This window comes from Chelmon rostratus, chromosome 14, assembly GCF_017976325.1.
Source record: "Chelmon rostratus isolate fCheRos1 chromosome 14, fCheRos1.pri, whole genome shotgun sequence".
In the NCBI taxonomy this organism is placed as follows: Eukaryota; Metazoa; Chordata; class Actinopteri; order Chaetodontiformes; family Chaetodontidae; genus Chelmon; species Chelmon rostratus.
This window is the reverse complement of record NC_055671.1, coordinates 4,028,377-4,041,533: the sequence shown is the minus strand read 5'-3', so window position 1 is coordinate 4,041,533 and position 13,157 is coordinate 4,028,377. Positions and strand designations below refer to the sequence as shown.

The window sequence follows — 13,157 nt, the reverse complement described above, 5'->3', positions numbered from 1 at the left end:
CTGCCAGTGCTTAGTTAAAGTTAATAAACTATGATTGGACAGTGGCTGTTCGGAGGAGGGATTTAGCAAAAGCTCACCACGGTGTTCATTCTCTGACATTGCATTTATCTCCTAAATGTTATAGTAGGCTAAAATATGTTTCTCTCTCATGAATAATCAGGTGTTGGCACTGAATGGCCTAATGAATGGGACAGTGTTCATGCTGTTAGCTTTTTGTGTTATGAGCTGGGAAAATTAAATAGCAAGGTTTAGAGACATGTCAGCTCCGCTGGCTTTCTCCCTCTTAAGATGTGCAGATTCATAGATTCATGCTTATAGCCTCAAAGTGGACAGTTAGTTCAGTCAGGCGCTCACTGCCAAGTGTCAGACAGACTCTGTCCTGCGTTGCATTCCACTCAGGAAGCTGTATGAAGTCCGTCCATCACCATGGCAATATGCTGCTCTGTTAGAGCTGTTGTCATGGCACTCAGTCACTCACTTGTGCTCCTTCACCCTTTGAAATTTCTCACTCCTACAACAGTAGTTCAGGCAAGTATCTAATCACTGTGTGTTAAACTCGTGGCGTTAATCTGCATCGTTAATTCACTGTTTTGTAAGTATGCTGTGCTTTTCTGCCACCTGGTCCCTCTGCTGCCTGTTGAGCTCTACCTCTCTCCACAGTCTTAGTTATGCAAGGTCTGCCCATAATGTGATTAACTAGCGGTCTGCAGTGTGTCCTTCTATCCTCTCAACCTGCTGACCTCTCTGGCCCTGCTCTGGGTGTATCACGGTTTACGTAGGACTGTGTCAACTGTAATCTCCCTTAGTGACTACATCCACTAGACCACGTCTGTTTGCTTGCTCTGTTGTAACCCCTGCAGTTATGGTGCTTCTTAGAAGTAAGTGGGCTAGGTGCTAAAGGGTAGCTATCTGTCAGTCTTGCCCAGTTGAAATGGTGCCAGGTAAGTTGAGGAAACTGCTGATTCAGGGGGGCGGGGGGTGATCTTATTTGACTGTTTGTGTGTGCATGTGTGTAGCTCATTAGATGAGGTACTATAGTGAAGGCAGACACCACGACTGTTTCACAGCCCCGAGCTTAATGCCCACCCTTGAGGGGCCTAAACTGTCACAGGGAGAACATGTGAGTTTTGCCACGAGAAAAAGAAAGCCTAGTCCAGTAGACATTTGTTTAACTAAGTGCAACAGACTGTGTGGCTGGGGGACCTTTGATAGGAGCCGTCTAAACAGTGAGAATTGATTTCCTCATCTTCGAGGTTGGTCGGGGGTGGGGGGGGGGGGGGGCGGCAAGCCTCCTGTTAATGTCAAGGGTACATCTGCTGCTATATTAGTCCAAATGTTTACAGAGTCTCAGTGGGTGCCATGGAGGAGAGTGGGCTAAAGGTCACCCGGCCCCCTCCAGACTAACCATGCACTTCTGTGAATTTTGTGGGGGGTGTGGAGCTGTGTAGCCAAGCCGCGGCAAGAAAGAGGTGTGTGTGCGTGTGTGTGTGTGTGTGAGAGAGAGAGAGATTCGCAGTGTCACAGTAGAAGGGGTGGGAGGGTTTTGGGCTGGCTGTTCTATCTATTTGTCTCCATCCAAGGCCATTTCCCAAAGAGGGAGGCAGGGCTCTCCACTCCTCCACTGTCTGGCGCTACATCAGCTGACCAAGGCCCTCCCCTTGTGGATTAGAGTGGAGGAGGGCTTGTTCTGGTCTGTGGGGAAGGGGAGAGAAAGAGAGATAGGGAGGATAGAGTGAGCCTGAGTAGTGTGAGAGAAGGAGAGTGAGCTAGAGCGGGAGTGTAAGTGAGGGAGCAGATCTCAGCAGCCCCTGAATGTAAACAGATTATTAGATTTGTGGCCATGAGAAGGAGACGGCTGAAGATAGGACTGTCACTCTCTGTCTGTGTCCCTCCCTCCGTCTCTCTCTCTATCTCTCTCTCTTTCTGTCAGTGCTGATGGGGCTGTGTCTTTTCTTTGTGATCTAGCTGGTGCTGGTGAAACCGGAGAAACTTCTCGCTGGACCGAGGAGGAGATGGAAGTCGCCAAAAAAGGTAGTGTTTCGTTTCTTTTCTTTCTTGCTTTATCTCTCTGTCCGTCCTTTCTTTCTCAGCATTGCTATTGCTGCTTTGCTTTTTATGATCCATTCTCGTTTTCTCCCTCCACTCTGTTTCTCTTTTCCTTCTCTGGTTATCTGATGTTGCTTCACCCTGCTGCTTTCTTTCACGCACACAGGAATGAATGTGCACTTGCATTTACACAAATACATAAATGTGCTGCTGCTTTACTGGAAGCTGTCACATACCATTAAAGGGATTTTTTTCTTTTAGCTGCACTGCTCGACTGGTTTCTTAGAAGTGATCTATTAAGGCCATCCATAAAGCGCTGCGTGACAGTTCTGACTTACTTTAAAGATCTCTATTTTTCTGTTATTCGCACTCATTAACTTTTGCCCAAAAATTATAATTTTTGTTTGTTTTTTTCTTTTAAGTTACACTTGTCTTGTTAATTCGTTAAAATATCTTTTGCATGTTGTGCCTGGTGTCAGACTGCACCGCCACAGTCATTAGCCAGGTCATATGCCATTCAGTGTGCCCCCTCTCCCCCTTTTTGTCGGTATATGCTCTTATGTAGGGTTCCCTGAGTGCCAAGACCGTAGACTTGGGGAGTAAATAGAGGGATTAATGTGGATTAATTAAGACTCTCTTGGGTGGATATATGGGATTTACTCCCCTCTCAACAAAAATACATTGCCGCTATGATCTCCTGAGGCATTTAGACCTGTATGCTAGATATGTCTGTGGATTAGTGTACCAAAAAGAGACCTGCACGGCCCTTTCAAGTCATATGACAAATCAGGTTCGGAAGTCACCTTTATGCTATGCTGCCACACATGGCTGGTCATGCAAGCCCATTGAACACAATTTCAAATTGCCATTGAAATTGATCAACTCCTTTCTTACACCTTCAACAAAAATTCAACATGATAATGTCAGACGTGGCCTTTTATTTCAAGGCTGTTACATGGCATTATCTTGAGAGTTATTTCTCATGACATTTGCAATAATTATATTTTTCATCAAAGTGTCTAACAAAAATAAGATGATAGCATCTTCTTAGCTCTGTCAAGGATGTTTGCACAATATGAAAAGGTAGATTATTGCCATGGTCATGCTACAATACTATTTATTTAATTCTGCTTCTAAGTTTTAAGATGTTCCCGAATGAAAAAACAGCAGTCAGCTGCATCAGCATTAAAGAAGTAAAGTCTTTCATATTTCACTTGATTATTTCTCTCTCATTCTGCTTACTGTCATTTGACATGTGACAAATGAATGTGTTGTGTGCAGTGTTCAGCTATGCTATGAAACATTTGGGAACACAGTTGAATAGTGTAGGTTCTACATGGTTCTTCCTGCTGACAGTGATTGTTATGTACAAGAGTGTATTGTGCATATTTTTATGGCTGCCAAAAGAAGTTGCCATAGTTGTCAAAACATGGGAGATCTAGCCGAGTAAGTGGCTAAATTTGTGTATGGGCCTAATTAGTATGTGCTCTTTCTAGGTGTTTACTGTATGTCACAAAATACATCAATACATCAAATTCTCGACTGACATTTTTTGATTGTCTGCATGTTTAAGTAGCTCTAAGTAAGATATGAGTCCTTCTGAACTAACTATGACAACTCTACATATTTGACTTTACTGAAACTTCAGTTTCTTGCAAAGTTCTCCTGATCCTTTTTGACTGCCAACATAGAGGTTAGACTCTTCTCTCCCATCAGTATGATTAGGTGTCTGCTTTTATTGCTTTGTCTGGAAGGTCTTCCATTGAGGAATTGCTGTTCACTGCCAGTTTCAGGGAGCTGTCTTTTTCCCAAGTGCTGAAACCTCAAGGTTGAGTCTTCTGATGTCAGTTTTCTGCTAAGTTAAAGTACAGGGTCTATGGTGGGGTCTACAGGAATGGGCTGCAGATTCTGTATGTGCATACCTTGTTGCACCTATCGCATCCTTCAATGAGTGGACCTCCATTCCATTGTAGCTGAAGCTGTTGTGTCCTTCACAACAGCCTTGAATAGCAGCTTTGAAATGAAGGACGACTGTGGTGGAGAACGTTTCTGAATCACTCCAAATTAAAGCATCCACATGACAAGCGAAAGTTCTATCTGGATTGGAGAGATCCAGCCAGTAGAATTCTGCTGGATCGACTTTTGATGCAGTTGAAAAGCTGATCAGCTGATGCATAGTGTCTCTCACTCCGTTTTACCAATACAGTGAAGCATCTGCTTGGCTTGTTACTCAAAGGTCTGAATCTAATTTTTATTCAAGCTCACATGTTTGGAACGGATGGTGATTAAAAAAGAAAAAAATGATAAATTAATTAGCATCACATATATTGTGATTGGGCCAGGGCAGGAAACCAAGGCAGACAGGGCTCAAACTGACATTCAACATCACTAACAATTTATTGATCAACAGACAATTATTTCAAAATCAAAAACATTTCACTTTATAAAGTATTGTAGCCCAGCACAAGGTATGGCAGTGGTTACTCAACCACATTTGTCCAAGGGCCAGAAGCAGACACCACAGGATCAAAATATTGTTCCATGGCTAGATGGGGAACTTTGGCATGATGGATTTGGCCCATGGACCACCAGTTGACTATCACTGATGGGCAAGGTCCGCATTGACTTGCAAAGTCCAGACCTTCAGACCTTTGGACTGAGGTCTGGACTAAACACATTTTTTTCAACTTCCCTAGAGGTCCTTTGCTCTGAGCCTCTTGGGAAGGACAGATGTAGACATTTCAGGTTAACTCATGTAAAAGCTTCTTTAATGTTTGTGGAGTTTAGCCTGCATTTTTTTTTTTTTACATATAACAGCCATAATACATTTTTGAGACTCTCAGGCACATGTAACAGACTTTTTTGGGAGCTCCAGCGTATTAATTTCTCCAAAGCCTCTGGCAGCTAATCTATCTTGAGGTACAAAGCCATCAGATGTCTCCATGAGTGTGCACACCATTTCTGTCATCTTGCACCTCTTCAAACACATAATTCCTTTTCCAGTTGCAGTTCAGCATGTGTGGCTAGCATAAAGCATCATCATTCAAAGTAAGTAAGTAAGTCATCTAATGGCAAGTACTGATTGAGTGTGCCAGTGATACTTGAGATTGGCCCTGATTACACCCTCCAGGCTGTGTGGTGCGTGAGGGGGCCACTATTATCCTTTGGATTAAGAAATTCACCATTTGTAGCTGTTGCTTCCTCACTTTCATCTCCAGTGTGGCAGTTATTTTCACTGATCCAAAATTCTGGTAACATGGGTATGATTTTCAGTCCTCCCCAACTGATTGTCCAATTCTTCCAGCACTTCCATGGCTCACAAATATCACCACATTTTATTGGCTGATGATCACACTTGGACCTTTCTGCTCTATACAATCCATGACTTGTAGTAGATTCTGTGCCCTTTACGAAGGGCCCTTCAAATCCTCTTGGAGCAGTCAGCCTCTGTAAATGATCTCCTTGCAGTATGGATTGCATTGTTGTGCAGGGTTATCCACATATTCACGCTAATACCCTCTAGAATTGGTGGCTTATCATCGAGAACTGAAGGCAGGCTTGGGTTGTACCTGAAAACCATCTGGTGATGTCTGTAGAGTTCTTTGCCAGTAGGGCCTAGTTTAGGATCTTAGTTTTCCAGTCACATTTGTTGTCTCTCTTCACTTTCGTCAGGTCTTCAGTGAGGTTTTGATTACGCCTTTCCAAAAGGCCATCGCTCCTTGGGCTATAAGATGCAGTTGTCTTACTTCAGCCGTGTCCTTCATTTCTTAGTTTCTGAATTCATCAGCATTGTCACTGAACACTTGGCGTGGGGGACCATGAACACTTATCCGGCATTGAATAAAGTGCTTCATAGTCTCCCTGGATTCCAGCGTGAAGATTTGCTTAAAAGCAATAGGATATGACGAGGTTAATAGGATATATTAAATTTTTCATTTGGTCTGTCCTATCATGGCAGAAATACTCACTTTCTTTGTAGAATGAATAACCCTCCCATTGCCAAACTTGATAATGACACGCAGGTTTTGTGCACGCTGTGTCAATTGCAGCCGATCCTAAAGACTCCACCATGTAGATCTCTTTGTCAGTGATTCTTGTGAAATCAAACTAATGTTGCATTTTTAACATCTGTCGGTCTCTCTTCTTATATCAGTCTTATATGTTCATTTCTGTGTCAACAATGTTATGCCCAGTGACATGCTGAGGTAGTGCAATATGTTAAAATTTTCCAACTAGCCACCTTCAGCCCAACAACCGGCCATTGCTGATATATTCACGCAGGTTTTTTTTGTGGCCCCCCCCGTGGTTTCAGATGAGAGATGTGTTCAGCCAGTGAGTTTACATTCATGTTCTAAGTCTAATGAACGAACAAAATAAGATCACAAAATGGCAAGACAGGAAATATTTCTTTACCTATTGTGAGCTATTTTGTTGAGTTAGCTGTTTTCTGAGTGAATTTCGCCTCCCACTGGTATTTACACTGTATATATCTCTTTGGCTTTTATTGTGAAAGACAGAAAAAACATAAGAGTGAATCTGAAATGTGCTTGGCAATGTTGGAAGCTACAGAGTTATGCCGCCTAGGTTCAATCAGAGAACTATAACCATACACCTTGTGACTTCAAGTTTCTCTCTTTCACATAGCCAAGACAAGCTTCAGTCCCTTGTTAACTCTTTGAAAACACATTTTGTTCAAACTAAACAAAGACAAAATAAAACTCAACAAAGTAGTTAGTCTTTCCACTCTTTTGTCATCGACTCTGGTTTGATTAAATTTATTGTCAGAGGTAGATGTAAAAATATTCTGGTTCAAGACACTGTTTTTCCTGCTGCCTCGCTGTGTGTTTGCTAGCCTTTTTGTGATACTGGGTTAGCTTGCTGAACAGAGTCTGTCGCTCACTCATTCTTCAGGTTAGACCATTATATTGAAAATTAAAGCAACATAAAATCACAGAAATAGCACTTAACATCAACACTCCCGATCCCCTCATTCCCTAAGTAGTAAAATGACTTTGTGTTTAGCTCTATGGTGATTTTGTCAAGCTACCTGTATCCCTCATCTTAGAAGGGCTGGGAGGGAGGGGAGGTCACAGGGGTTACAGAATTTAGACAAAGGACACCCTAATGTCAAAGGGCAGTCTTCCAGGTCATTGCAGCTTGGCATAGTAGTTTCAAAGCTTAGTGAGACCGTCAAAGCTGATCAACTCAGTGTTGATCAGGATCGACCAACAGCAAACCATAGTAACATGGACCCCATCTAGTCTATTATGATTTTGTGGTAATACCAACAGTTCACCATCAACTATAATAACAACTGCAGCAGCCTTTTATTCTAAAGAGAGACTGTAAAGAATTAATTAAGATCATCTTCTGGAATCATTGTTATGGCAGTGATACAGCATGAAGCAGTCATTGGACTTTTTGCAGTATATACTATGTCTGTGTCAAATCAGGCTTTGCTGTAGCTTTACAGTGCTTCATGCATGTTTTATTCTTGCAATTGCTCTAATATAGCATGAGCTTGTGTTATCGTTCATGACAAATGATTTCAACCTTGTTAATTTATATTCTATCTGGCATTTAAAGGATGCAAGTCTTTAATGTTGAATTGTCTCTTTGTCTTCGCACCAGGGCTGGTTGAGCATGGGCGAAACTGGACGGCAATTGCCAAAATGGTTGGCACCAAAAGCGAAGCACAGTGCAAGAACTTCTATTTCAACTACAAGAGACGTCACAACCTGGACAACCTGCTACAGCAGCATAAGCAGGTAAGCTTGTTTCCTTGCTGCTCTCTGTGATGGTCTGTCATTGAACTGTTGTAACTTTACAAATGCAAATGTTTCCTTCCGTCTTTCTGTTTCCCAGGACACACGGCGGGCTCGTGCTGATAGGTCTCAAGGTGAAGGTCTAGCCACAGCATCACCCGATGATGATGATGAGGACAACCCCGATGACAGTGAAGGTCAGAGAGATGGATGATAGGAAGCATGTGGTCATCATGAAACACACATACAAACACATGCCCTAACACATGTTGTTTTGGAATGTTTTTCCTGTTTATCTGAGGTCAGGGCGAGTCCTAGGGCAGCCTGTGTGAAGGATGCACAGCAGACTGATTTGTGGAGCTTCATGCTTGATGTTAAGTAAAGAGGGTATGGAGAGAAAGAATTCAGTGATGAGCACAGTGCAAAGCCGGGAACCCTGATCCAAAATGCCCTCTGAGTGTCATCTAAGGATTTCATTTGAGTTGATGGCAATGTGCTTGCTCTCCTGACTGTAGTTTTAATGAGACGCAGGAAAAAGGATCAAATGAAAAAAGCAAAGGGGGGAGAGGTGGAGATAAAAGATATGAACTAATTCTGACTACATGGGCGCCTGTTGCATAACAGTTCTTGGCTTTGAAGACTCAACAAAGCCTGCTCTTTGAACACAAAGTGCTGGTCCACTTGTTTGATCCGGCAAGTCTGCCTGTCTACCCGCCTCCCTCCTCTGCAGAAGTCGTTATCTCTGCTGGCATTACATGGTGACGACAGCCCACTATGAAAAAGATACTATGCTATGTAAAGAAATAGGTGATTAGCACCGAAAAGTGCCGGTTTGTAAAATCAATGTTGTTTTGTTGTTGTTGTTTTTATACAGAAAAGGGACACATTATGTCCTTTTTTGTTGAAAAATTGTCAGACTTGCATATAATTTAAGCAGCCTTCTGATTACAAGATAGCAGTGGCGACAGTGGGAGGTCACAAGGTTTTCCCTCATGTTTTGTTGACTTTGTGTCTGTCCCATGGAAACCCAAACTGATTTTTCAAGGTCTTGGTGATCTGCAGTCTGTCCATCTCCCTTTATACATATCAGACAGAAGAGCACCAGAAGAGCGCAGAGAAAGCATTACTACAGCTAAAGTATTCTTATAAACAGTGTAGTGTTTGTCATGTGGATGCTTGTAATGTTTATTCTCTGATTTTAGTTTGACACATATAATGCATCTGCAAATTGTTTTTGCATAGACATACCATCTGGACTAACCATGGCAACAACTGCAGCGGTAGACAATATGCAAACCAACCGGTCAGGCAGTGTTGTTTAAATACGCAGTTTCTATCTGAAGGATATCTTTTCATATTTGAATTGATGTATTTAGTATTTAAAAACTGCAGTTTGTTCAGTGTGTGTTTGACATATTGTCTCTGTCTCTGTGCACAGGTGGCATTTCAGATACTGTAAAGCATGAAAGGAACAAATGATTAGCTTATGTTCTGAATGTTTTTTTTTATTGTATTTATTGTATATATGTTGTGACAGGTCTACATTTATTTACTTATCTACCACCTTGGTTTAAAAGTCTGTGAGTTTCAGAGAGTTTCATGCATTGTTTAATATGCACTAATTCACTGTTACTAATTAATTAATACCTGTCATGCTTCCTCAGGCGGTGACAACAGCTCTGATACAGAAAGTGCCCCCTCCCCTTCTCAGGCTGACTCCTCAAAGTCTGGTGACTCCAAGAGGGCAGACAGCACTGCGGGTGATGCTCAGTGCTCTGACCAGGACAAAGGTCAGGCCAGCAATGGAAAGGCCCTGGAGCCCTCATATGGGGAACTCTGTGTCAAGGAAGAGAAAAGCCCAGAGAGCGAGACTGGCTCTCAGGACGCCAGGGTGGCCGCATATGCAGGCTCGGTGCATCCCAAAACTGAACCTCAGGATGTGGACATGAAGACTGGAGAGGTTCAGGTCAAGATGGAGCCTGAGATCAAGGAGAGAGGAGAAAAGGGAGATCATGGTGGAAGAGAGCTTCATTCAGATAATGACTCCAGTGCCACCTGCAGTGCTGATGAGGATGTGGACGCAGAGCCTGAAAGAAGGTGTGTATTCATAATCACTGTCTTATCATGTTCTCATGTTGTGTGTGCATAATTGTGGTTTACAAGAGCAGGTTTTGAGTGTGACATTTTGCTTTGTGCCCCTGCAGAATGTTCTCCATGGAAAAGCCTTCATTGCTTAGCCCCCCAGGTTCGGTGCTGGTGTCCTCGCCCAAGCAAACCCAACTTAACATCCAGCAGCTGCAGCAGCGGGCAGCTGCCATCCCACCTATGGTTAGTCACAGTTTCAGATTGATCCATTTAGACTTGCACAGAGGCAGGTGGCAGGTTGACAGCATGCCCACACATTTCCACCGTCACTCATCATAAGGAGTGTGATAAGATGAGAAACTGGTAGCCATTTAATTTTTATGTTGTACATACTCAACTGTTACATTATGTGCTAACATTGTCCACTGTTCTCTGCTCTATAAATCTGGATCATTTATCTACCATGGTCTTGATTTAAGTCTAAGATGTATAGAGTCTTACTTTAATGTTCACCAAATGAGTCTCATATCCTTTGTAAGCAAAAGTTTGAAGATATGCAGGGAAGCATTTTTTTAATTTTAATTTGGTCAGTGGTATACGTTCCCTACATCAGTACTCCAATCAGTATCTCAAGTAGTGTATGACTGGCATTCATCTGGACCTTTTCTAGGTACCTGGTCCTTTTGGCCCCGGTGGTGTGCCCATTAGTGGATTTGCCATGTTGCAACACCAGATCAAAGCAGCGCATGAATCGGCACACCAAGAGGAGAAGCAGAGGCAGGATCAGGGAGACCTGGAGCGCAGACCCCCCTTCAACACACGCAGCCCCACCATAATAGACCGAGATGGTAAGAGAACAAAAACTATCCTCATTCTGTCTTCATCTCTCCTCCTTCCTGTTCATCGCTCTGTCAGCCTTGTTCCCTGTCGCTACCAGCAGTGGGCTATTTTTAACCGATGCATTTTTTAGGCCCCCTTCATTTTTGTGCACTTTCAAAAAAGGAACTGTTTGAGGTTGATCTGGACTGTCGTAACCTGGTTCAGTCAGAGTCAACACAAAAAAGTTAGTTGACCCTGTTTTACATTTGCTGCAAAGTTGGAGCTGAAATCTGCGTTGATGCTCCTCTTGAAATGCCTTTGGATGAAGAAAGGCACAGTGGTGTTTGTTTGTTTGTTTTCTATTTTTTATGGAAGTTGAATGACTGGAGCTTGTCAGAGTCAGACACTTGCTGCTTCTGGGCAGTCAGACATAGTTCAACCACTTAGTTTCAGGAGGGAGGGCAGCAAAGTCACTAGGCAGCCTGCATTACGGCTTGATTTTAGCGCCTTTTAGTCGGGAGTGCTGTTGAAGAGTAGAGCAGCTGTCAGTAAGCTGCTGAGCTTTGACACCAAGATATTTATTACATAGGTTTTAGCGGGTGTGTGTCCGGGTGGCGGCTTGAGTTGTACAGGTCTGTTCATTCTAGGTCAGCTCAATGCTCACTGGCATTGAGTTCTTGTTTTTTTCTTCCCTTTGTCCTTATGCCTGTGTACTGCAGGTAAGCCCTTACCCTACATGCCTTATGACATGAAGCTGGCTCTGGACCAGGAGGCCCACTCTGGTCGGCCAGGCTCTCCCTACAGACTCTCCCCCAGGGAGCTGAGCAAGGCCTCACCCCAGCCTGACCCCAACGCCCCCAGTGTCTCCCGCTACAGTGTGCCACCAGGTAAAAGCACACATCTTCACCTCCTCCCCCCTCCCTTCTTGCCTCCTCCCTTCCCTCGCTGACACAAACTAGCCTTGCCTGACTCTTATTGAGTCTTATGGGTTTGACAGTAGAGGCGCTTTTATTGACTCTGTTGGCAATAGCACGTTATATAGCTTGGATTGAGAAGCAGTATAGTTAGTGTTTGAGCAACTCTGTATTTCAGTTTAACATGTTTTGATATGTATGTTTTATTCTTGCACGGGCTGGTTTGATGGCCTTTTTTTTACATCTGAATGTACAATTGTTTGATTGTGGTTATTTGAAGTTAAAGGACTGATGTGGACCTTTTAATCCCGTTGTAAGTCTGGGTTTGGCAGTGTTAAGAGCACTTGTGCATTAGATAAGTAAGATTGAATTTCCTCATTGCGGTTACAGTATACTGTGTACTGGATGTATTTACTCAATGTTTGAGAAATGCTTTTTGAAACCTATGCCAGTGCCAAGGTTATTAATGTTTTTCTAATTATTTTATTCTACAAATGTTCTGTTTTCTGTATAGTCTTCTTGTTTAAAGGTAAAGTTTATGTCATGATTAGGTCCTCAGGTGAAGCACATTAATAAGAGCCAAGCTCCTTATGTGTTGTGGGTCTTTCTTTAGTTTGTTTAGGAATAACACTACATAATATGCAGCATTATGGATATGTACTCTTGAAGCCATGCAGCAGTTGGATCCCTACATTAGGGAAAATGCACTGGGCACTTGTGCATGTGTACAGGAGAGGTCAAACAAACATGAGCCAGCTGTTTCTGGTATAATCACATTCTAGATTGTAGTATTTTTTTCATATTTATTAATATTGATATTTATGTCAATATTTAATGTGACTGTGCTGCCAGTTTCAACAGTGTCATTATCATCAGTCATTACTTAAACTTTACAATAGTTTAGAATGGTAATTTATTGTAAACTATACTAAAGACACAGTGTTGTTGTAATGAACAGAGAAATCATTAAAAAATAAAGAATAGTAATAAATACATTTTTGTGCAGCTCACATGATGTGTGATGCGATTTTTATTGTGTAGAAGGAACAATAGTCACACTATTGTACCCTGAGCTGTAATGAGACCCTTCTCATCAAATAAGATTTCTAAATTTGCATGTATTTGACATTGTTGCAAGGGCACACTGGTAAACTGTATTGAGTTTCAAGTTCAGATATCCTCTGAAAATGGTAATAATAAATTATTGTAATAATTATTTATCTTGGAACCATAAAAATAGATGTAACTTATTTTAATGATCAAGGCTTAGTTTTATCACCAGAGTGCATCTAGCATTACCTTCTGCATTTTCACTTTCATTCATTGTATGGTTATGATAGTTTTGAATTATACATCAGTTGAATCCCACAATGAACAGGATCTGTTATTGCTGTTGTGACACTGAATCAAAGCTACCGAAGCAAACCTAAGATTTTGTGTAGGCAGGGTAATTTTCAGATATTTAGGAGAATCTTGTAGTGATACCTGAGCAAAGTAAAATATGAGGGGGCATGACTAAGATCAAAAC

The 13,157-nt window shown here is 42.2% G+C and overlaps 1 protein-coding gene across 4 annotated transcripts in view; it reads left to right on the top strand.

The window, feature by feature from the left end:
* The window catches only part of ncor1 (nuclear receptor corepressor 1), a 55,547-nt gene that overhangs the window by 25,243 nt on the left and 17,147 nt on the right, over positions 1–13,157 (top strand). For 3 of the 4 annotated variants that reach the window (XM_041951786.1, XM_041951785.1, XM_041951784.1), the window contains exons 17-23: positions 1,966–2,031; positions 7,678–7,814; positions 7,912–8,008; positions 9,476–9,908; positions 10,016–10,139; positions 10,567–10,744; positions 11,435–11,602. In XM_041951786.1, the coding sequence (XP_041807720.1) occupies positions 1,966–2,031; positions 7,678–7,814; positions 7,912–8,008; positions 9,476–9,908; positions 10,016–10,139; positions 10,567–10,744; positions 11,435–11,602 (1,203 nt within the window). The remainder of the gene's footprint in view (positions 1–1,965; positions 2,032–7,677; positions 7,815–7,911; positions 8,009–9,475; positions 9,909–10,015; positions 10,140–10,566; positions 10,745–11,434; positions 11,603–13,157) is intronic. The other variant, XM_041951787.1, reaches the window with a different exon arrangement.